This window comes from Hemicordylus capensis, chromosome 4, assembly GCF_027244095.1.
Source record: "Hemicordylus capensis ecotype Gifberg chromosome 4, rHemCap1.1.pri, whole genome shotgun sequence".
Classification (NCBI taxonomy): Eukaryota; Metazoa; Chordata; class Lepidosauria; order Squamata; family Cordylidae; genus Hemicordylus; species Hemicordylus capensis.
The window spans coordinates 67,958,830-67,984,442 of record NC_069660.1 but is presented as its reverse complement, the minus strand read 5'-3'; the positions used below and the strand labels follow the sequence as shown (position 1 = coordinate 67,984,442).

Sequence of the window (25,613 nt, the reverse complement as noted above, 5' to 3'; positions counted from 1 at the left end):
AGTGTGCATATTAAAAAGTTTGAATTCTGCCCCTATTTAAAAAAAAGATAGCCTCTGCCATAGTACCACAATGCTCAGAGTCTAATTTTTACAGTTAAAAACAGAAGAAGCAGAGCATGTTAGATCTTTCTCAGCTTGGCAAAGCTGAAAAAGACTAAAGTTAGGAGTAGAGATATTTTCCCCCTATTTTTTAACTGGAACATTCTTACATTTATTCAATTTTATTAAACACAAATCAATAATTCAATACAAATCAATATAGCATATTTATGATATAAACCAAGAAAACTATCTACATATTCTTGGACCACTACTAGGAGTGGACTCAAACCACTATTCCAAACATGTAAAAATAATCATGATTTCCAAACTTCATAAATAGGATCAGAATTACCACCATTATACTCTCTATATAAGAAATATATTTTTTTCCATTTTTTTAAATTGCCAGTGACCATACCTTGTTATACCATCTCTCCATATTTAAACTATCCAATAGTTTCCATTGCTGTGCCATAATTCCTTTAGCAGCCAGGATTAAAAAACAACTAATTCTTTGTCTTTAAGTTTAGTATTGTTTCCTGTTAAAAATATGTAATAAATTCAAATCGGGAGAACAGTCTACTCTTTGATTCATTATATTGCTAATTTCAACAAAAAATGTATTCCAAAAAGGTTTAATTTTCTCACAAGTCCACCACATATGATACTATGTACCTTTTTGTTTACAACCCCTCCAAAATCGTATGAAATTTTGTTGAGAAAATCGGGCTAATACCAAAGGTGTTAAATACCAGCGATGTAGTATTTTCCAGTGAAGTCCTTGAATAGAGGCTGAGAGAAAAACCCGACCTCCATAATGAATGTCAGTGCATCTCCTCTATATTTTTACCTAAATCCATTCCCCATACATTCCTCAAACCTATTGGGGGATCTCCAATCTCTATTTGTATTAAAATTTGATATATATTGGAGCTTATCCCTTTAGGTTGATCCAAATAACTGAGCATTAATGTCTCAAAATTTCTAAGTGATCGGGTAGCTGAACTATCAACGCTACTATCCATCAATATGGATCTAATTTGAAACCAAACCAACCAAGGTATTTGAGATCCCGCTTGTTGTTCAATCTCAACCTTCTTGAATAACCTCGTATTTCTATAGAAGTATCTTATTCTATAAAAATACTTTTCCTCCAACATCTTCAAATAAGCCAATCCATATTTATCTACCCCAGTATCCAGATATTTTAATATAGGTGTTAGTGGAGAAATATCTCCCATCAATATTGTAATTTTTAATTTCCATATCTGAAGCATATTTCTAGTGAATACATTATAAGTTTTCTTCACCTCTTTAAATTTACTTGGGTGGAAAATTATTTGTCTTAAGATTCCTTCTGATTCCTGTGTCTATTCTATTTGTATCCACTGCTTTGATACATCATCCATTATAAATGCAATCATATGACTTAGTTGGGCAGCTTAATAATAAAGTTTTAGATTTGTAAGTCCCCGTCTGGCTAGTTTTTGAGGTCTATATATTATCTTTCTATTTAGCCTCATTTTTTAATTAAAGCAAAACCTCTCAATTTTATTTTGCCATAACCTAAATATTTTATTTGGGATTTCCACAGGAAGAGATTAAATAAAAAATTAAATTTAGAAAGAACTTTATTTGTATTACTGCTATTCTTCCCAATATGTTAAGATTTAATCTTTTCCAGTGATTCATATTCTTATTTAATTTTTTCCAAACTGGCCTAAAGTTTCTATTAAACAGTTTATTAATATTTTTAGTTATGTTAATACCTAAATACTTAATCAATTTATACATTATTGGGATCCCTAGATCACTAGAAACTTTCTTTTGTATATTAGGGGGTGTATGAAAAAACATCAATTAAGATTTATTAAAAATTGACAGATAACCCTGATACCTCAGCAAATTCATATAATTCTTTCTTTAAATATTCAATAGACTAGGTTCTGCAAGAGTTAATACCATATCATCAGCAAATAGATTAAGTAAATATATATTGTTTCCTAATTTAAATCCTTTAATTTGATTATTTGCTCACAACGCAATTGCTAACATTTCTAATGCTAAATTAGATAAAAGAGGTGACAAGGGGCATCCTTGTTTAGTACCCCTAGACATTGAAAACCACTCAGAATCAAAGTTATTAATTCTAATTTGGGCTTTAGTTGAACCATAAATCTGATCAATCGTATTACAGAAGGCAGCCAAATTTAAATCTCTTTAAAACATATTTTTAAAAGATTGACTCTAAACAATCAAAAGCTTTAAGTATGTCTATAGAACATAGTGCTAGAGAGGTCGACTTGACATTAAAAGCATAGATAATATTTAATAACTTTCTTATAGAATTAAATATATTTCTCCTAGGAATGAACCCAGATTGATTTATATGAACAATTTTGTAAATAATTAATTTAAGTCGATTTGCCAATAATTTAGTATATATATCATCAACATTAAGCAGCGGAATTGGTCTATAAGAACTGACTTCCTGTAAATCTCTACCTGTTTGGGGAATTAATGTTATTTTTGAGTCATACCACAAGGGTGGGAGACACGCTGCCTGACGTAGAGCATTAATTAAAATTACAAACTCAGATATAATAATTCCTTTAAATTCCCTTAAAAATTCCCCTATCAAACCATCTGGCCCTGGAGATTTGTGATTCTGAATGGTCTTAAAAACCTCAAGCACTTTTGCCTCTGTAAATGGTGCATCCAAAATTGTAATATCCTTTGGAGTTAATTGTGGGGAGTTAATCTTATCTAAGTAAAGAATTTTCCCTTGTGTTGGGTTATGAGAATTATATAATTGTTCAAAGAATTTAACAAATTGATCACTAATATCTTTAGTATTAGTGATGGTTTGACCTTTATCATCCTTTATTATTTTTATAAGCCTCTTCTCCTTAACTTACTTTAATTTATAGGCTAACAATCTTGTATTTTATTATCATATTCAAAATATCTTTGTTTTAAATAAATGAGTTGAGTAGAAATTTTTGTCACTTCCAAAACCTTGAGCTCCCTCCTTTTCTTCTCTATTTGCTTAAAGGTATTAACAGACCCTGTTCTATTAAATATTGCCAGTAAGTGTTTAATTTCCAACTCTAGTTTATCACTCATTTGTGTTGATTATTTTTTAATCCTGATCATCTGATTAATGCACTCCCCTCTAACAACAGCTTTTATTGCATCCCACCTCATTACTACTGATGCATGCTCCTTATCATTTTCATTTAAAAAAATTCTTAATGTTTGGGCCAATTGTTGCTTTGCCGCCCAGTCCACAAGTAATCTAGGTTTAAAATGCCAAACTGGGGAGAATAAAATTTTCTCCTCTAATTTAAATTTAAAGATCACTGGGGCATAATCCGAAACAAGAATGGGTCCAATTTCTCCCTTATGAAATTGAGTTAAAGTATTAGATGCCCATATATAATCCAACCTAGAATAAGATTGGTGTCTTCCTGAAAAAATGGTAAAACTTTTTGCAGAGGGGTTCAGCATTCGCCAAGTATCTATAAGCGTGTATTTATGCATCAATCTTTGAAAGTTCAATGACAGTGAGGCTTGTTTCTTATATTGTAAAGATCTTGATTTATTCTCATTAGAAGACTTAGTGGCATCAATATTTAAGTCCCTCCCCCCGCCCAACACTATGTTAGTACCAGCAAACCTTTTCATTTTCCTCATTGTTTTCTGAAGGAAGTCAATCTGTCTCTGATTTGGAGCATAAATAGAGGCCCAAGTAATATCTTTATCGTACAACTTCCCCTTAATAAAAATATATCTTCCATCCTATCTTTCAAAAAAATTTCAATAACAAGATCAATGTTAGCTTTAAATAAAATACCAACCCCTTTTGCCTTGTTTGTCTCTTGAGCAAAAAACTGTTTTCCAAAATATCTATCAGCAATACCATCAAACTTATAAGTCTCTTGCAAAAAGACCACAACTGGGTTAAAGGATTTAATATGTTTACATAGCCTGGACCTTTTAACCGGATCTCCCAAACCTCTCACGTTCAAGGAAACAAATATACACTGATCAATCATTTTTAATTCTTAGTCTTTGCTGGCAATATTGATTTAATTTCCATGAACCAGATAATTCAAATTCTCTCAAGTCACCCATTTCTACCTTAGTATAGCTATCTATAGAATGTAAGTGTATTTAACTGTTCCTTTTTAAAGTATGCTTCCCCCTTCCCTGAAAACCCCTCCCCTTAATCCCCTCCCCGTCACCCCTTTCCCCTCTCCCCTCCCTTCCTGGCCGACTTAGACCGAAAGCAAACATTGTTGCAGAGGAGATAAATCCTCTAACAGGGGTTTGTTTGTTGTTGTTGTTTTTGTGGGGGGGGGGGGAGCATCAGCTCGCCCTCTCTCCATTCCAGTCCAATATTCTTTATAGACCAGGTGGGTGTCTTCTGCTGTTGCCTGCCTGCTTCTGTGGGGCCACAGCCTCAGGTTAACGTCTGTGGGAAGTGTGGGCAGGATTGGGACCAGCTCCCGAGTGACTCAGCAGTTTCTCGGGTCACCTGCTCAGCTTTGGGCTTTATAGGAATGCTGCCTGTTGCCCCTTTGGGGGAGAATGAGGATGAGGGCTTCTGTTTAGTCCATTTTAAGCTGTTCTGGACTTGGGTTGAAGTTGTTGTAATGTGTTTGGGTTTGTCTGGAAATGGGGTGACAGAGGGCGCCTTCGTTGACTATGCAGCTATTCCAGCAGCGGTGGGAAATAGAAGTAACGCTGGCAGGTCAGCAGGCCATTCCAGGGGAAGGTTAGTCAGAAATTTAATAGCTGTCTCCTCTTCCGGCTGTCCTGCCAGCTCTTTGATGTCCGGAAGCAGTGCCAACAACCCACATACCCTTACCCTGCTCCTCTGCAATGCCAGGTCAGCCCAAAATAAACCTCAACTCATCCATGATTTGATCATGGATGAAGGGGCCGACGTGGTATGTATTACCAAGACTTGGTTGGGGTAAGCTAGTGGTCCAGTTTGGTCCCAGCTTCTCCCTCCAGGATATTCTGTAAGGAGCAGGTGAGGGGACGTGGGTGGGGAGGTGGAGTGGCTGTGGTCTATAAGGATAACATCGCCTTGTTAGGGTATCAGACCATATTGAATGTGTGTACTTAATTTTGGGGACAAGGGATAGATTGGGACTTCTGTTGGTGTACCGATCGCCCCGCTGCCCAGCGGAATCCCTTACTGAGCTCACGGACTTGATTGCGGAACTCGCGTTGAAGTCTCCCAGACTCTTGATGCTGGGGGACTTCAATGTTCATTTTGGGACCAATCTGTTCAGGGCAGCCCAGGAATTCATAGAGGCCATGACAACTATGGGCCTATCCCAAGTGGTCTCTGGACCGACGCATACTGCAGGTCACATGCTTGATTTGGTCTTTTACTCTGATCAGGGTGGTGTTTCGTGGGTGGAGACTCCTGTGATTTCCCCATTGTCATGCATGGATCACCATCTGGTTAAGGCTGGACTTACAACCACTTCCCACCTCCGCAGGGGCGAAGAGCCTATTAGAATGATCCGCCCGAAGAAGTTATTGGATGCAGTAGGATTCCAAGAAGCCTTAGAGGGATTCAATGTTGGCTTTGCTGGTGATCCTGTTGATGCCCTGGTTGAGAACTGGAACAACCTGCTCACCAGGGAAATAGACACAATTGCTTCCAAGCATCCCCTCCGACCCGCTTCAAAATTGGCCCCTTGGTATACGGAAGATCTACGGGGGCTGAAGCGGCAAGGCAGGCGTCTGGAGCACAAGTGGAGAAAGAATCGACTCGAATCCGATAGATTGCAACATAGAGCACATCTAAAGATCTATGCTCAGGCAATAAGTGTAGCAAAGAAGCGGTTCTTTTCTGTCCGTATTGCCTCTGAGATTTCACGTCCAGTGGAGTTGTTCAGGGTTGTGAGAGGACTAGTATCTGCCCTCCCTCGAACCAGAATTTGGAGTCATCAGTTATTCACTGCGATGTGTTTAAAGAGTTTTTCGCAGATAAAATCTCTCGGATTCGGGCCAACCTAGATGGAGACTCCACAATTAATTTGATATCTGAGCTAGAGGTGCCCAACAACTCCTCTTATGTGATTCGACTGGACTGGTTTCAGTTGGTGATTCCTGAGATGAGGACAAGCTGCTTGGAGCGGTGAGGCCTACCACTTGTTCTCTTGACCCTTGTCCAACATGGCTTGTTCGATCTAGTAGGGAGGTTGTTGTAGACAGCCTGGTGGAAATCAAATGCTTCTCTGAGGGAGAGCAGGATGCTCTCCCCTTGAGACAAGGGTCTTAAGAAGGCAATCATTAGACCTCTTCTAAAGAAGCCTGCATTCGATCTCTCAGAGTTGAGCAATTATACACCTGTTTCCAACCTCCCATGGCTGGGCAAGGTAATTGAGAGGGTGGTGGCCTCTCAGCTCCAGGCGGTCTTGGAGGAAACTGATTATTTAGACCCATTTCAAACTGGCTTTCGGGCGGGCTATGAGGTGGAGATTGCCTTGGTCGGCCTAATGGATTATCTCCAATTGGCAATTGACAGAGGAAGTGTGACTCTGTTGGTCCTTTTGGATCTCTTGGTGGCTTTCGATACTATCGACCATAGTATCCTTCTGGAACGTCTGAGGGGGGTGGGGGTGGGAGGCACTGTTTTACAGTGGTTCCGTTCCTACCTCGTGGACAGATTCCAGATGGTGTCGATTGGAAATTGTTGCTCTTCGAAATCTGAGCTTAAGTATGGTGTCCCTCAAGGCTCTGTACTTTCTCCAATGCTTAACATCTATATGAAACCACTGGGAGAGATCATCAGGGGATTTGGAGCTGGGTGTTACCAGTACGCTGATGACACCCAGATCTACTTCACTGTCAATTTCTTCAGGAGCTGGCATATCCCCCCTAAATGCCTGCCTGGAAGCAGTAATTGGCAGGATGAGGGAGAATAAACTGAAACTGAATCCAGATAAGATGGAGGTACTTATTGTGCAGGGTCAGAACTCTAGAGACGATTTTGATCTCCCTGTTCTAGGTGGGGTCACACTTCACCAAAAGGAACAGGTTCACAGTGTGGGAGTACTTCTGGATTCACACCTCTCCCTGGTTTCTCAGGTTGGCAGTGGCCAGGGGTGCTTTCTATCAGCTTCAGCTGATATTCCAGATGCGCCCGTTTCTTGAGATCAATGACTTCAAAACAGTGATACATTTGTTGGTAACCTCCAGACTTGACTTCTGTAATGCACTCTACGTGGGGCTGCTTTTGAACATAGTCCTGAAACTTCAGTTGGTTCAGAATGCAGCAGCCAGGTTGGTCTCTGGGTCATCTTGGAGAGACCATGTTACTCCTTTACTGATGGAGCTACCATGGCTGCCAATAGGTTTCCAGGCAAAATACAAAGTGCTAGTTATAACTTATAAAACCCTAAACAGCTTAAGCCCTGAGTATTTAAGAGAGCGTCTTCTTCACTATGAGCCCCACTGCCCACTGAGGTCATCTGAGGAGGTCCATCTCCAGTTTAGTGGTTACTCGTTTAGTGGTTACACAGAGACGGGCCTTCTTGGTTGCTGCCCCGAAACTGTGGAATGCACTACCTGCTGTGATATGATCCTCCCCATCTCTGGCAATTTTCAAAAAAACACCTGAAAACCCATCTTTTCGCCCAAGCTTTCTCAGCTTTTAAAAATCGTCTGTTTTAATTTTATGGTTGATTTTAAACTGCTGATTTGGTCTAACTTTCATATGTGTTTTAATTGTTTTATGTTAACTGCCCAGAGATGGAAGTTTGGGCAGTATACAAGTTTAGAAAATAAATAAATAAATAAATAAATACCACCAACCAAATAATTATTATTTAACTAATTACCTATATTCACCCAGTCTAGCTAACCACCTTAGCATTCTCCTCTCTTCTTCCTCTTTTTTCTTTTAAAATTCACTTAATATAGTAATTTATCAAATCTTCCAGCTGCTTCTCATAGGTTCCATATTGCACAGTTTTGAGGTCAAATTGCCTGGTTTCAAAGAAGACAGTTTAAAAAAAAATTATTGGCAGAGATGCATATCTTATCGTCTGATGAATTCTTCTGTTTCCCAGTTAACTCAAGGCCAAGTTGTTTAGTTCCCTGCGAGACAGCTACTTCTTTTTGCATTTGTTCCAGAGATGTAAGAACTTGCATCACTTCAGATTTGAAGATAATTATTTTAAAGGGAAACCCACACTGGTATCGAATCCCTTTTGAAAAGAGAATCTCAGTCAAGGGCTTGAATTCTGTACGCCGCTGCAATGTTGCTGTACTAATATCTTGAAAACATAGTACTTCCTCATTATCCCAGATTACCTCTTTTTGACACCCTTTATATAGCACCCTGTCCTTCAAGCCAGAATTAACTAATCTCACCAGGACTTATCTCAATTCTGTCTCCTATGAACTCGTTCCAGATCTCTTTCTACAATTTGCAAGTCTGAAGACAACTCTTCATTTTAGTGATAACATAGCTCATTAAATCCACATTTGGCATCTTCTCACTATTGCCCCGAATTTTAAAATTATTTCTTCTATTGCGATCTTGGATAGTCGCCACATTCTCTCTTACCCCATCCACTTTTTTCTGAGTAGCAGATAATTCTAGGGCATTCCTATTAACCAGATCGAAGGCAATACTAGCTGTTTGTCCAATATCAGAGATTTTCAGTGAAAGGTCCTTAAATTGCTTATTAATTTGATCAGTCATACTTACCAAATCTCAACAGACCGTTGTAAACGAGTTACTCCATCCCACTTGTAGTTCTTTATTGAGCTGCCTTATCAAATGTTCAAAAGAGCCCCTGGTGGCGCAGTGGTAAAACTGCTGCCCTGTAACCAGAAGGTTACAAGTTCGATCCTGACCAGGGGCTCAAGGTTGACTCAGCCTTCCATCCTTCCGAGGTCGGTAAAATGAGTACCCAGAATGTTGGGGGCAATATGCTAAATCATTGTAAACTGCTTAGAGAGCTCTGGCTATAGAGCGGTATATAAATGTAAGTGCTATTGCTATTGCTATTGCTAATTGATTGTAATTCCAAGGTTCACCCAAGGGTATCCAAAGGCTTTTCTTGTTTTTGTAACTCCAGTTGAGCTTGTTCCTGGATCTCTTCATCATCCTCCTCCCCTCCATTATGAGGGGGGGGACATACCAGCTGACTTCAAATAATCCAGGAAGGCTCTAATTCCTTTTCCTTTCCGCTTCAACTCTTTCTTGGACATTTTTCCTTCGATATCACTTCAAATTAACAAATGTAGCTGCCAAACTCTCAAAGCTAGGTCTAATAAAAAGGCTGAGATGGAGAAAGCAATCGAGCTAACACGCCATCTTGTCCATGGCTTGCTCTGGCCCCTGAGTAAAGATATGAGGTGGACATTTTCTGGGAAAATTTCCCATACTTAATTTTTTTTGTGGGAAAGTTTCCACTTCTAAAAATTTTACTTAGCTACTTAAGAAACATTTGAGATACAGCAAGGGAAAAATATACAAACACAGGAAGCTGTCAGACCACTGGTCTATCTAGCTCAGTATTATCTACACTGGCAGTGGCTCTCCAAGGTTCCAGGCAGGAATCTCTCCCCGTCTTACCTGGAAACGCCCGGAATTAAACCCAAGACCTGCATGCAAAGCAGATGTTCTGCCATTGTGCTACGGCCCCATGCCATGGTGAAGGAGCTTTCTTCCCACTGTATAAATCAGCCCAACATGCCAGATTAGATCGCAATCTATTTAAGACATCAGGAAAATCTACATAGTAATTTTTAAAGAAAAATTAATGCATATGATAGGAAAAATTGTCCAACTCTTCTGGTTTTCTGGAAAAACCCACATCTCTGGTTATGAAGAAGTCAAATTCACAGCCTAAGAAGCAAGGATTAAACTTCTGCACAGATTTCTAACAAATTCACACTGGTATTGTTATACAGTATAAAGAGCCACAAGGTGTATTGAAAGCATTGGGACATGGAGCTGTAAGGGTCAATGCTCGCAGAAGCTTTGCTGGGAGGAAATTACTTTCAAATTATTTCAGTATGATGTATCCAACTCTGCATATAGTCTGGCTGCAAGTTTCTCCATTTAGATTTTATAACTGCACATCAAACAAGATTATCGAAAGTGAAGACAATCAAAGTGTGTCCTACTCCAACTGTACAACTTCACAGGTTCCTTTAATAATTCACTTATGCATCCATTAAGAATGAGCATGGTCAGTACTGACTGACTTAGACAAGCATGACCACAGGTATGCAGAGAATGTGACCATGTCTTCTTAATGGCTACACACATCAAGCAGTAAATACTTTAACAGGGCAGATAGCAACAGCTTGAGTCCCATCCTGATCCTCTTTACTCAAAGACTTTATGGAAAAAAATTGAAACCCAAGTGAAATCCTGATTTCAGAGGGTGATGAAGGGAAAAAATATTTTTACAACAAGAGGTTGGAAACACCAGTTTTGAAAAGATATTGGTACACAGAAAAAACAATTTAGACAAGAAGATTATCCACATATTATATTCAGAATAATCTTTTTAAAAATAAACTCCAGAAAAACCTTACAGTGTAGCTATTATGTTTATACGTTACCATCATGCGACGTTTCAGAGTTCAAACAGCCCCAACTCTGCCCCCACAATCTCTACCCTCCCAAGTGATCATTTGGGGTTATTCAAGGAATACAGCAATACTCATTAAAAATGAACTCTATAAGCACTGTTATAGTGCTTAAATTTTTCGTGTATCAAAACTATATTCCAAGATATAGCTTCACATACTATTTATATTCATTGCAGTTACATCAGCTTTCATTTCAATAGGAAATTCTAACACAACTTCACTTCTTAATTTTCTTCTCCACATAATTTCACTTTTACTGGGAATAGTTGAACATCCATGTGTGCCAAAATTGGCAGCTAGAGATCACAGGGGAGGCTGTACTGGATTGTAATTTATACCCAGATTTGAAAGTATAAAAATTGTGTTAGTTGACCACAAAGCCCAAGGGATTCAAAGGTTGATAATGATACTGTACTGGAATGATTCTATTTATCCTTTAACCCAGTGGTTCTCAACTTGGGGGCCTCCAGATGTTGCTTAACTACAACTCCCATCAACACCAGCTACAATTTATAGTGACTGGGGATGATGGGAGTTGTAGTTCAGCAACATCTAGAAACCCTCAAGTTGGGAACCACTGATCTAACCAATCACCATGATTGGTTTTGGGAAAGAATTTTTTACAGATTGGCCAAGATTCCTGAAGGTTACCTTCTCCTGAAGCAGTTATCACTTCCTGAAGCAATCTTGTTTTAGTTTTATTACTTATTCCTTGCTTTATACTCAATTCTGGCATGACAAACCTTATTAATCTTATCACTTGTTAACTCATATTTTGACACTGTTGCCAAGAACCCATGTTGCTTTAATGTGTACAGTAGTTAATAGGCAGTCAAGCAAGTAATGTTTAATTAATCTAGATTTTAACCAAATAATAAAATGTACTACTGCAGAATCTTAGTGAAGTAGCCTTAATGGATTGGGGGGGTCCCCTTGTGCAAGTTAGTTTGCAATTTAGTTTGCGATTTAACCAAAGATGGCCCTTCCCCTAAGAATTTAGTTGATTTAGTTGTTTCCATAGAGTTTGAAATCATGGTGTTTTCCTCTCATAAGAAGTTCCAGTCATTGCTTGTCAGACACATCAATTAACCAGGACTAGGTTTTAATCCATCATTTAAAAGTTAATCACACTGACATTTAAAAGTTGCAACCTTGGTCCTTTACATTACATTGCCTGATTTTCCAAAGAAAGGTTTGTATCAGTAGCCTGTTAATGGTTTAACAGCATTAAATCTTGCTCTATCATCATCATCTCAGAATGTACATAACCACATGCCTATCTTGTTCACATGCACTTGTAGCAGAGCTTCCAAACATATGTGCACAATTTTAATAAATGATTGTGTCCATTTTTCTCCCTTATACTTATGTAAGGAAAGCCATGTAGGAAGCAGACCTCTATGATTTGATCCACATGCAACACTAAACCAAGGTTTGGTGCCACATGCTTAGGTTTATGAGTTTCTTCCTCCTCCTTCATACACTGCAATTGCCTCCCTCCCAGGTTTGCAGCAAGTGACAGTTTGCTGTTTGAATGCAACAGTAAGCTAGGTTTTGCCACAATACAAAAAGGAGGGAGGAACTGAAACACAATTCCTTTCTCCACATGCTTGAGTCAGAGGTTTATTTATATCATGCCCACCCATGGTTTGGAGCAGACCTGCTCAACTTTGCCCCCCAGCTGTTTTTTTGACTACAACTCCCATGATCCCCAGCCACAGTGGCCAATAACCAGGGATTATGGGAGTTTATTTTTTTAATTTATTGTTAAAATTTATTAAGTTTATATACCACCTTTCATTAAAAACAATCTCAAGGCGGTTTACAAAAGTTAAAAAACACAATAAAAATGACAATAAAAATATTAAGCTAAAAATATAAAACCAATCTAATTTAAAATCTATAAAATACAAACATAAAAACTATGAGTAAAACACGTAGAATTAGCAATAAAAACAATCATGTAAAGGCCTGGATAAAAAGCCAAGAACAAGCTTTCTAAAAACTGTGATGGAGTCTGAGGAGCGAATGGCCACTGGGAGAGCATTCCAAAGTCTGAGGGCAGCAACAGAGAAGGCCCTGTCCCGAATGCATGACAGCCGAGCCTCCCTCAATGTCGGCACCCGGAGCAGAGCCCCCTCAGATGACCTTGTCAAGCGGGCAGCAACTCTTGAGAGCAGGTGGTCCCTCAAGTACCCTGGGCCCAAACCATTAAGGGCTTTAAAGGTCAAAACCAGCACCTTGAATTGTAGGCCAACATCTGCAGGAGGGTCGAAGTTGAGCAGGCCTGGTTTGGAGTTACAGGTCAGGCTGTGCTGCTCAGTAAAAGGCAAGCCCCATACAAAACATTAGGGCAGTTCACACAACCATCATTAGCAGGGGTGAATTAGTAATGGCTCAGTTTATCAGCCAGACAAAATATTTTACTTGTCAGATAGTTCCTAAAGCTATGTTGATACATTACTCATAAGGAATGTGATGGTAACAGAAACCTTCTACCCTAATTCGGGAGCTGGACACACTCTTGATTTTCGACTGTGTGTGAAATTAGAAGTAGGGTTCGAGGTGTGGAGCTTGATCAGTCAATTGTACCCTACCCAGCTGGGGCCTGATTATTTATTTATCAAACATATTTTTATACTGCCCAAAACTTACATCTTTTGGGCGTTTTACAACAAGATAAAAACCAACAGTTAAAAACAAAAACAAGAAATTTAAAAGACAACAATTTAAAAATTTTAAAACAATATTCTAAAACATTAAAAACAATCAAAACAGTATCAATTAAGAGCCTGGGTGAACAGATGCATCTTTAAAGACTTTTGTAAAAAAAAATAAAAAAAAATCAAACTACCAAGTTCCCCAACTCAAACTCTGTTTTTAATCTAACAATCAAACAAAAATCAGGAGTGCGCCCAGCTCCCGAATTAGGGTACCAGGTTTCTGCTATCGAATGTTGATAGCGTAAACTGCCTTATTCTGTTCTGCTCAGAATGGCTTCCATTTCATTCTATATAACAGTACACAACAGTGACTGACCTACATCTATTCTGTCTTCAGCCAAACCATACTACTTATGACAGTCTTTGATGTGACAAACAGCAGCCAAGGACATCATTAAAAAAAAAACACAAAAAACCTACTGTAAAGTACTCTCCAGCCCAATTACAATAATCTATCTAGAAGAGCTAGAAACTGCAGTTTAGTAAAGACCTAGACAAATCTGCCTTGCAACGAGGAGGCAGAACATGGACACTTGACAAAATTACCAGATGGACATGATCACATAAATTACTGATGGATATTGTGGAGGGGGAAGGTAAATCTCTTTATCCCCTTTACAAAACATGCTTCGAAACAGGGCTCCCAGGGGCAAATGAATATTGTATTAAATTCTATCTCTGAATATCCTAGTCTAGGTGCCAGGGCTAAGTTTCTAGGTGCCATGGCTCCCTGGAGTCTGGAATTTGCCTTGCCCTGGTTTAGTACTTAATTCACAAGCACTCCAGAACAGAGCTTATGTTGACAGAAATTCTAATGTGTTCTCCTTTAGATTAGAAGACAATTAACATAACATATATGAAAGTGTTGAAGTCTTCAATAATAAAGTTTATTTTGCTAGAAGCTACAGATGGATGCTACACCTTGACACCATCTAGCTTTCTGCCCATCTTACTTGTAGGGATTTGTATGGAATCGGTTCGGAGGCCCTTTATGGGCCTCCAAACCAATTCAAATGACCAGCGGTTCCGCCAGATTGAAGGCAAGGGGGTTGACTTTAAGGGCAGGGGAGATTGCACTTAGGTTTCCATCCACTTCCCCACCCACTCACCAGCACTCCTTTAGCAAAGGGTCCGTCAGGCCAGCAGTGTACCTCCCTGATTGTTATCCCATCACCACCTCTAGGCAGGCATTTGAGGAGCAGAGGGTTATGCCTTCTCCTGATAATGCTGACATTGAGAAATAGATTTGGATATCATCAGCATACTGATAATGCTCTACAACCAATCTCCTGATGATCTCTCCCAGCGGTTTCATGTAGATGTTAAAAAGCATTGGAGACAATATGGAGCCCTGGGGGACACCATATAAAAGTTCAGATTTTGAAGAAAAACAGTCTCCAAGCAACACCATCTGGAATGCGCACAAGAGATAGGAGTGGAGCCACTGCAAAGCAGTGCCTCCAACCCCTTCAGGCTCTCCAGAAGGATAAACTATGGTCAACAGTATCAAAAGCTGCCGAGAGATCCAAAAGGACTAACAGAGTCACACACTCGCTGTCAATTCCCAATTGGAGATCATCCATCAGGCCAACCAAGGGAGTCTCCATCCCACAGACACCCGAAAGCCAGTTTGAAATGGGTCTAGATAATCAGTTTTCTCCAAGATTGCCTGGAGCTGGAAGGCCATTACCTCCTCAGTTACCTTGGCCAGCCATGGAAGACTGGAGACAGGCAGACAGTTGCTTATCTCTGAGGGGTCCAATGCAGGCTTCTTCAGGAGAGGTCTGATTGCCTCCTTAAAGCAAGGACATCCTGCCCTCCCTCAGAGAAGCATTTATAATATCTACCAAGCTTTCTTCAACAACCCTCCTGCCAGATAGTATAAGCCATGCTGGACAAGGGTCAAGAGAACAGGTGGTAGGCCGCACAGTTCCAAGCAGCTTGTCCACATCCTCAGGAGTCACAGACTGAAACCAATCCAGCATAACCACAACAGTGGAATTAATTACACGCATTAGATATGGTCAGACATTTCGACAGGGACTATGGTAAGGGAGATGTTCTTATAGACCACAGCTACTTCACCTGCCCACCTATGTCCCCTCTAGGGATGCAACCAGGCGGGGGGTGGTTCAACGGTGGGGGGGTGCACTTACTCCTCCGACTGCATTTCTCCTGCCGGTGCTCTGTTTTGTTAAAGCCCCTCGGAGTGGCAGCATAGCTCCCTGCCACCCTGTCACCACATCTCCTGGAAGTGACTGGAAGTAACAGACACACCTGTTACTTCCAGGAGACATGGTGAAGGTGCGCGCTGGCGGGGGAAATGTAGTGGGAGGAGTAAGTGCACCCTCCCCTGCCCTTAAAGTTTCACCCCCCACCGTCAAACTGGTGGAACCACCCACCAATTGAACAGGTTCAGAGGCCCATAAAGGGCTTCCAAACCAGTTCCCTAAACATCCCTAGTCCCCTCACCTGCTCATCAGAGTACCCTGGCTCCACCAGGCTCCCCCAACCAGGTGTCTGAGATACATGCCAGGTTGGTTCCTTCATCAATAATCAGACCACAAATGATAATGGATGGTTTTCAGGCTGTGTTGCATGAGGAGGTGGACAGGCCTACCACATGCATGCTCGACCCTTTTCCTTTGTGGTTGGTGAAAGATGCTGGGGAGGAACTAGGTCCATGGTTGGCAGGGGTGGTGAATGAATCTTTGAAGAAGAGGGTGGTGCCCCTCAGCTGAAGGAGGCAGTCATTGGGCCCCTCCTTGGACCCAGATCTTTAGTGATTCCCATTTTGTGTGTGCGCGCGTTCATTTACATACCTGTGCTATTGTACACACTGGGAATAAGTGGAGGTTATGTGCAGTGCTCCTTCTAACAGGGATTCCCAGATGATGTTGACTACAACTCCCAGAATCCCCAGCTGAAATGGCTTTTGCGTGGAGATTCTGGGAGTTGTAGTCAACAACATCTGGGAATCCCTGTTAGAGGGAACACTGCTCATGTGCACACAATCATCTGGAGAAAGTACTCTGTGAACCTGTGCTTTCATTGCAGCCATTTAAGAATGCTACCCACATCACAGAAATTATTACAGTTATGTACATCTGCCATGCAGCTACAAAAGCCTGATACCCTTCCTTATGTGGAGGAAATCTGGCAGTAGCAACGCACACATTATGAAATATTAAGGTTGACTCATAATTTTACAGCAATGGAACCAAACACACTTTGCTTTCCATTGCTATTATTTGCAAACAACTCTGTCAGAGCCATTATACTACCATAATAATCAGAATTTGCTAACCAGAAGCCCTTCAATTTGTCAAAGGACCAAAATCAAAAGAAAATAAATACTTTAGTTAACTGTCACATTAACAGCCTGAAACAGCAGGTTTATTCTAAAATAAAAATAGTCCCACTAAATTCAGTGAGATTCACTCCCAAGTAAGCATCCATAGGTAGGATTGCAGTCTAAGCCTCACAAAAACTCCTATTCACCCAATATTTTAGATCAGGGGAGTAGTGGAGCCAGGATGGGGCACGACTGCCACCTGGTAGTTCTCATGCTGCCAGGTCGCACCCACCCTGTGCCCCCTAATTTTTTTAAAAATATATATATATATAATGCTGCCAGGGTACACTGCTGCTGCCGCCTGGTGCAAGACACCTCGCCTGGTGTGGGAGGGCTCAGATGGCCTCCACGCATGTCCAAACTCCACAGAAAGAGCCATCTGACCCCAGGGACCAAGGCACACATCAGACCAGGTGAGCCTCTCTCCATCCTCTCAATGACTGGTACTTGCAGCAGAGGGAGCCCAAATCAACATTCTCCTCACTACCAACTCCTATGAGTTTGGGGGTGAAGGAAGAGGGAAGGCAGGCTGGAGGAAATCTGGGGCTGCTGGAGTCGGCAGGCAGTTCATTTATTTCTGTGCCCAGCCATTCCTTTCCAGCCTCCCACTCTCTAAAGAGTGTACCTTGCTTGACTGGCTGCAGGCATTGCTGGGTTCCCTTTCCTGGCTTGATGCCTCCTCTGCTGCCTGCCTCCCTCTACTGCACTGTTTCTTTTTTCCCCTCTCCCCACACCTACATGGCTGCCCTCCCTTTCCTCTCTCTATCTCACTTCAGGCGGGGAGGAAAGGAGCCAGGTCTGGTGGCTGGCTACTAGAGGACCTGTGTTCGGAGCACTGCATGGCAGCTCGGAGGCCATGCCTCTGTAAACTAAGGCTCTAATCATATGCACACTTGCCTGGGAGTATGCACCATTGAAATTAGTGGGGCTTATTTCCAAGAAAATGGAAGTGGGGCTGTGCTGGAACACTAGGTCCTAGTGTTATGTAAGAAAAGGTCTCTAATGCAAACAAGGTAATCTAACTATTTAAAGCAGGAATCTCTGCAATTACTGATCATTACGTTATTTAAATAGGCCCAGTGATTTTAAGGGAAAGGTAGGAAGATTATGCTTGAGGGAAATACTTTCCCTTGATATTGTACTATTCTAAGGGTAATGAAATTTTGACTTAAAAGCTGTGCTCATACATTGCAATGTTTCACTTACTCTTTTACTTGTTGCTGTGATTCACTTGCTATAGCTATATCCTCTGCTAACTTGGCAAAGCAGCACCTTTTGACACGGTGATTCTCTTTATTTAGCAGGAGAAGAGTAACTGGCCCTATCCATCCCCAGCACAGTACCTCCAGTGACTGTTGCTGGTGTCTATCTTACGTTTATTTTTAGATTGTGAGCCCTTTGGGAACAGGGATCCATCTTATTTATTATTTTTCTGTGTAAGCCATCCTGAGCCATTTTTGGAAGGGTGTATGTACTAAAGACTCTGGCATGATCCAGCCAGAGTGAAGTACTTCATTCCCATTCATTTGAATGGGCAAGAGTAAAATGTAAAGTGTGCCGTCGGGTCAGTGTCAACTCCTGGCAACCTCAGAGCCCTGTGGTTGTCTTTGGTAGAATACAGGAGGGATTTATCATTGCCTCCTCCCAAGCAGTATGAGATGATGCCTTTCAGCATCTTCCTATATCACTGCTGCCCAATATAGGTGTTTCCCAGAGGGGATTTGAACCAGCAACCTCTGGCTTGGTAGTGAAGCCATTTCCCTGCTGAGCCATTAGGTGGCAAGAGTTAGCACATGCTTAATTCCCTGGACTTAAAAAAAATTCTTACCTCTTGTGGCGATGCGCTTTATGTTCTTAATCTGACATAATTAAAATGCTAGGAAAAAATGCTAGCTTCTCTGGCAATAGCAGTAATAACTTACTACACTTATGAAAGTCCAAGAAAGACTTGATGTTCTTAAACTTAAACCTAAATTCAACACACAAAGAGTGGATTCTCTGGCGTTACTTCATTTTCTGCCATGAGTAACAGAAATTGATGGCTGGACCAATTCCCCAAGTTCAAACACACACAATGCTACCAAAATGTGCTTCCACCATATGAATTTTGAGAACTTTCTGCCCAGCCATTCTGGAATTATATCATGGGACGCAAAAAATAAAAAGAGTACTACTAACATAACATAAGAACAGCACTGCTGGATCTAGTCCCACAGTAGCCCATCAGATGCCTCTGGGAAGTTCCCGAGCAGGGGATAAAGACATGCCTTCTCTCCTTCTGTTGTTCCCCAGCAACTGGTATTCAGAGGCATCTTGCCTTTGAGCCTGAAGATAGTCTACAGCCATAAGACTAACAGCCATAGATAGAGCTGTCTCCCATGAATATGTCTAAGCCCCACATAAAGCCATCCACACATCCCAGGCAGAGTGTTCCATAGACTAATTATGTTCTGCGTAAAAAGTACTTCCTTTTGTCAGTCCTAAATTCTCTGGCAGTCCATTTCATGGGATGTCCCCTGGTTCTAATGTTGTCAGAAAAGGAGAAAGTTTTATTTCTGTCCACTCTTGATATACTAAGCATAACTGCATAGACCTCTATCATGTATTCCCTTAATCTTTGAAGGAAAGGGGCAATTTTGGGCAGGTTTATTTTTAGAAGGTTGTTTGTTTTTTAAGCCTGCATGTCTGCACTTAGAACAAAACTGCATCAATACTTCAAATAAAATGCAAATATAGTAGTATTGTGTATTGGGGATGTGGCTATTAGGGTGGGCATGGCTGTAGGGGCTGTCATGGAGAGCACTTGCACTTCTGAATTTGTGACACCACTGTATTAGAAAAAAATATAAACATAATTTCTAAAATGTTTATACAAAGCCCAACAAAATATAAACTGATAGTGCTTTTATGTACTTAAAACTTAACTTTTATGAAAAGAGTCAAACAGAAACAGAGATCCTTTCAATAAACAAAGAGGGTTTTGTTGTTTCCATAGGAGTGGCCTGTAGTAGCAAATGCATCCAAAAATATTGGACAACTTTAACATTATAGTAGCTCATAAATGTTTACAATTTACAATTAGTAATAATCATACTTATTAATCTCATTGGCAAAGTTGGTTAGTCCTTAAGTTGTCACAGTAATCTTTGTCATCAGAAAGTTAGTATTTCAACTATTTATGTTCACAAGTTGCAGAATGAAAGTATCAAGTTACATCACTTGTTTCTTGAAGAGTAAGAGGCCAGTTATACCTGTCATCAATCCATTCATATCCTCATTCCAATGTTTGTCTGTTTCTCACCCACATAACCCATTTTGTTTCCACTATTCTTCTATGAGTCTCCAGTATGCACTCAGGCCATGCACTGCAACTAGTCACATCTAAACTACTTCTAAACCATCTATTCCAGTGCTGTACAACTTTGATGCTCCAGCTATTGCTGGACTACAATTCCCATCACCCCTAACTACTGGTCATTGTGGCTGGGGATGACTGAGTTGTAGTTCAACAACTGGAGGACCAAAGATGTGCATTTCTGATTCTATTTCATTTAGCAGGATTTCCTTGTGTAATCCAATAACTCCCTTCAATCTCAGGGAGAATTTCTTTCCCCTTACCCACACAGCATTGCAGAGGAAAGCAAGGAGAAAACAGGGGTGGGGTGGGAGAAGAGAAGCTCAGCACAATAATTAAATACAAATGTTAGCTCAGAAGATAAATATTTGAAGCCAACACCCACAAAGACTCAAGCTGCAATAAACTCTCCTCACTAAGGTGACAATCTTTCATCTTCTCACAACTACTACTTTTGGTTGGGGGGGGGCAGGGAGCATCTTCACTGTACTACTTTGGAGATCATCTTACATGAGATTATTTTATATTGGCAGAGCAAGGGAAGATGTTAAAACAAGGGAGCACATAGAGAAGAAATAGAGCAGTTATTTACACGCATCTTTAATCCAAAGGTGGAAAAGGGATGCACACAAAAAGTGGAGACCAACATACACTCTGCTTGAACCACAACTGAAAGGTTTTTAGAAATTCAAGCACCATTATGATACAAGTGAGTCACTTTGGCCCATTTTGAAGTGACATCTCAGTAAGAAGTCCTGCTATACTATTGTCAAGAGACAAGCAGCGCCACTCAGGTTAAGCGCACCCCAAACCAAGGATAGGACACACTGGCCATCTTTTTTAAAAGGACAGCATAAAGAGCAGGTACACACACAAACCTTCACAAGGATCCCATATCCACTACCAAATTAAAAAACAGCAGGCCCTGCAATCCCAGTGGAAAAGAGCAACACTTGGAAAACAGCTACAGTCACTTGCTCAACCACAAGGCCGCTCCTTAGCTCGGGAGAGCTTTTAAAAAAAACCCAACACCTGCTTGCCAAAATACACTTCCTCTTCCATCCTTTACAACTCCCACTATCGCATTATCGCCCTTCTGATCTTTGGCAGCTCAAGGCCTCAACTGCCTTATTCTTCTCGGAGTCTCTCCAAGACCCAACCACCCCCGACTTGGGGCCCCAGCATCGCGAAAGCTTTAGTCTTAAGCACCCTTGGTACTAGGGAGTGGTCCCATTGAATTCAGCGGGGTTTGCTTCCGCATAAATATGCCCAGCATCGGGCTGCACTTATGGCACAAGAGAGTGAATTCCCCAGAGGACGGGCCTTTCCCGCGTCAGCGTCGCGAGTAGCCCCACTTTGGGGTCTTTCCCCTTCCCTAGGCTCTGGAGTCGCACCTGGAAACTCAGCGCAGGTTCTCTCCTCTCCGCACCCCACCCCGACGTTCCTTACCGGCTTGTACGGAGACACCCCCACCACTAGGGGCGCTATCATCAGCCAAGGGGGCGGGCTGTTGCTGAGGCGGCTCCTCCCCAACAGGCCCAGTGCCGGGGACCGGGAAAACGGCGGGCCCTTGGGAGTATTTGATGTCGCGGAAGAACTTCTTCGTCTCGCGCAGGTTATGTTGCAGCCGCGCCAGGTGCCGGTTGTAATGGCCGAACGCGCGACACAGCTCGCGGCATAATCCGCCCCCTCCGCCACTGACGGAGCCCCCCGACATGTCGTCCTCTGGGGCGTCCGTTTCAGAGTCGTCTCCCCACCACGGCGGGGACTCGGAGGCTGCCAGACTGCTGTCGCCGCCTCAGCCCTAGTGTCGGCCTCCTGCTCCCCTGTCAGCACTGCAGCGTCGCACCGAGCCGCGCTGCGCACAGAACGGAACCTTTATCCGGGCGCTCGAGCGGGGAGGGGGAGGCGGCCGGGGGCGGACCCCATTCAGCTCCTTTCGCCGCCTTGCACTATGGGGAATGTAGTCGTTCTCAAACGAATCTGGACTGTTCCCCCTTGCCGCAGAGCAGCGGAACTGCAGTCCTTTTCCTTGGCGGGAAGGGAGAGGCAGAGAGAATATATGAGAGATTTTCCGAAATGTACTTTGGGATGTGTAGTCTCCTGCCGAAGCCTCTATCAGCTGGTGGGAGAGGAGGCTTCGAATTAAATCCTGACGGAATAGATTGTAAAGCGCAGAACAGGAATGTAGAAACGGTAACAGAGGATATTGGGCTATTTGAGGAAATTAGAAACTGCTCTTTGGGAAAACTTGGCTAGTTACTGTGGAAACCGATGAAGATGTTCCTCAAAGATAAAATAAAAACCACGATCAAATAACTATTCCTTCTTGCGGAGATTAAACTTCTTTCGGTGAAGTAGCCCTCTCCTTACAGTGGCCACTGTTACAATAAACAACAAAGATTCCTCTTGTGACGCCTTAAAGATTAACAAATTAATTGAGGGGCATAATTTTTTGTGGACTAGAGATCACTCTATCAGATCAGTTTATGTCACAATAAATCTGTTGGTCTTCAAGGTGCCAGAAGATTCTTTGTTAGTTTTGCTGCATCAAACTAATGCAGCTACTCCTCTAAAAATTGGTCACTATAAAGATGTCACTTTTAATTGGAAGTAGACCACTGTATAATCCCCCTTTCTATAGAAAATACCTTTCTATAAGCTTTCTATAGAAAATACTGACTTCAAAGCTGAATTAACTACTGTTCTATTTTGCCTGATTCTGAAGATCGGTGTGATGTGAATACCGGTTCGTCCCTGGTTCCGCCTTTTAGCCAATCAAACAGACTCAGTGGGGATCAATCAGAGGCAATTTTATTTGCTGCTGCAGCCAGCAAGGTAAATCAATGGGCTATTGCTCTGCATTGAAATACAAATTGGTTATAGGTGCATCTTACATTTAAACAGACAATCTGAATGATGTTGACACCCTAGACATAGTATACTTGGCAACAAAATGGTGGACTAAGTATCTAGTACGCATGCGAAAGATTCATTGTTCATCTGGTGATCACTCCTTATTTGGTTACATCCTGTTTTCTAAACTGTCCTGTGAGAACCAAGTTTCTTTAGATACAATTTAGTGGAGAGAGATAATCATGTGAGGCCGTGTCCTTGAGCTGGCCTGAGCTGGGCTGGGGTTACTTTAAGTTAGAGTGAGGTATTCTAAGTAAAATGGAGTTACTTTGGTTCAGGGTGGATTTGATTTAAATCAAACTGATTTAATTCACGATTTAAATCACGATTTAAATCACTAGTCAGTAAGGCTTGATTTAAATCATAGTTTTCTACATAAAGACTAATTCTTGCTGGTATAACTTTAATATGCAAGTAGATGAAGATTTTTAGAATAACAACTTTTCATATTAGTTTTTTTATCCCCAGTTTAATAGGTTAATCATTCATATTTGGACAACTTTTCTGTTGTACTTAGGAAGGAGAAAAATAATCATTACCTTAATAATAACAATTTAAATAGATTTATTCAACTGAAACAATAACATTACAGCATATGTTATTTGCTTAAACAAACATCCATGTTTGTTAACTAATTTGGCTAAACAATATATATATATTTTAAGAAACTTAGACTGTCAGCCCAGCCTACACATGAAAAACTTAAATACTGTCCTCTGTAGCTCACTCGTCATCTTCATCTTCTTCTTTGTTCATAATCTGGAAAAGAAAAACAAGCTTTCCTGCTTTATCGGGTCCCAAACGATTTCTCAATTTAGAATGAATGAGTCCAAAGGAAGAGAATATTCTTTCAACGCCTGCAGAAGAAGCTACTGCTGTTAAAAGTGAAATCATTACTTGAACAGTCTCTAAATCCAAGTGCTTAAGTGACTTCCACCAGTTCACTGGTGTGACTTTCTTTAAAATATCTTCAGCAAACATATATTTCTTGAATGGTTCCCCCTTAGCTTTGAAGTTTATTATAGTTGGCATTACAGATGGATGATTGCTGGATACCCATGTAATAGCTAACTCCTCTTCCTTAGCACTTAAGTTTTGACCCTGGTACTGGATATTGACAATATTTGCCAAAAAATGAGCTGGAGACAGTACTTGTCCCATTCATTTTTTTAATGCTTGTAATTTAATTCTGTCCATGTGTAGTTCTGTTTTTAAGTGTTCACTCAGTTCCTTCCAAATTTCAACAGCATCAGCAATAAAACAGCTATTTTTCTGTATTTTGTTTAAAGATTCAGAGATGGGTTTCAGGATGCTCAGCATATGTTCAACATTTCTCTTAAGCCCAATGTTGAGGATTTTGGCCGTGACAGTGCCATCTATTTTATCTCGATTTTGTTCACAAACTGTCATCAGAACAGGCCAGTTCTTGATATACTGCTCAAAACAGTCCACCACAGAGTTCCATCTAACATCTTGTGGGAGCGTTAGCTTGGTTCCACCCATCCTTTTCAGAGCTGCTGCAGCAAAGTGATTGTTACGGAAGTATTTAGCAATTTCAACAACATTAGTCTTTATTTCTGGAACACTTAAGTCTTTGGCTAAGAGGTGCAGCAAATGAGCACTGCAACCATATGTTATTAGCTTTGTATTCCCTTCCTGCTCTTCTAAATTTCTTCTCATCTTGGATACATTTGCAGCATTGTCTGTGACCAAACTGCGTACTAGACATTTGAATTTTTGTTCACATGTTATTATAGCTTTTACTGCCACTTCTTGTAAGTATTCTGCTGTGTGTGCATTTCCTGACGTATCAGTTGTTTGTGCAAGGAAGACTTTCCCTTCTTCTGTTGTTATACAAGCACATACAATAGGATCATTGTGGACATTACTCCACCCATCAATACTTAGGTTAACAATTCTACCCTCCAGAGCTGTTGCACATTGCTCCATTTCTCTGTCATACACTTTATCCAGCAGTTTGCCTGCAACATCTGCTCTGCTGGGTGGACTGTATCCTGGTCTCAGTGACTGAACCATATTAATGAAATGTGGGTTCTCAGTCAGACGGAAAGAAGAGTTCATTGCATAAACAAACTGGACAATTTTTTCATCAATTAACTCTTTTTCTAATCTGCTAGTTTTTATCACAAACTTATCTATGGTGATTCCAGGAGGGAAGGATTTTTTCTTTCTTTTAGGTGATAGTGATATGTGGCTGTGGGTGTCTGATAATGATGCTAATGAAGCACTATCCTGGATGGATAACTCTGAAACTGTAGAACAGGAGGATGGTGATCTTGAAGGTGGATAGTTTCCAGAATCCATGAATTTCCCTAAACAAAAAAGTCAATGCTGTTATTTTATTGTTTATACAATTTCTGCTTATTGTACACAGTACTGCCCCAAAAGGAATATTTGCTTTTCTTCATAACTGTACCAAATGACAGTAACATGCAGTAATAATAAGAAATATAATTTTGCTCAAACATGACAGTTCAAGGCAGTCTTTAGAAATATTATATGATTCAATAAAAATGTTTACCAACCTGAAGATCCTGCCTGTTCAAATGTGTTTCTT

The 25,613-nt window shown here is 40.9% G+C and overlaps 1 protein-coding gene across 4 annotated transcripts in view; it reads right to left on the bottom strand.

Moving 5' to 3' along the window:
- DSTYK (dual serine/threonine and tyrosine protein kinase) overlaps positions 1 to 22,042 on the bottom strand; it is a 77,191-nt gene extending 55,149 nt beyond the window's left edge. The window contains exon 1 of one of the 4 annotated variants that reach the window (XM_053251161.1): positions 21,569 to 22,042. In XM_053251161.1, coding sequence (XP_053107136.1) covers positions 21,569 to 21,836 — 268 coding nt within the window. In that variant the 5' untranslated portion in view covers positions 21,837 to 22,042. Of the gene's footprint in view, positions 1 to 21,513 lie in introns of all 4 variants that reach the window. The other 3 variants (XM_053251160.1, XM_053251158.1, XM_053251159.1) reach the window with 3 other exon arrangements.
- Between the last annotated feature and the right edge of the window lie 3,571 nt (positions 22,043 to 25,613).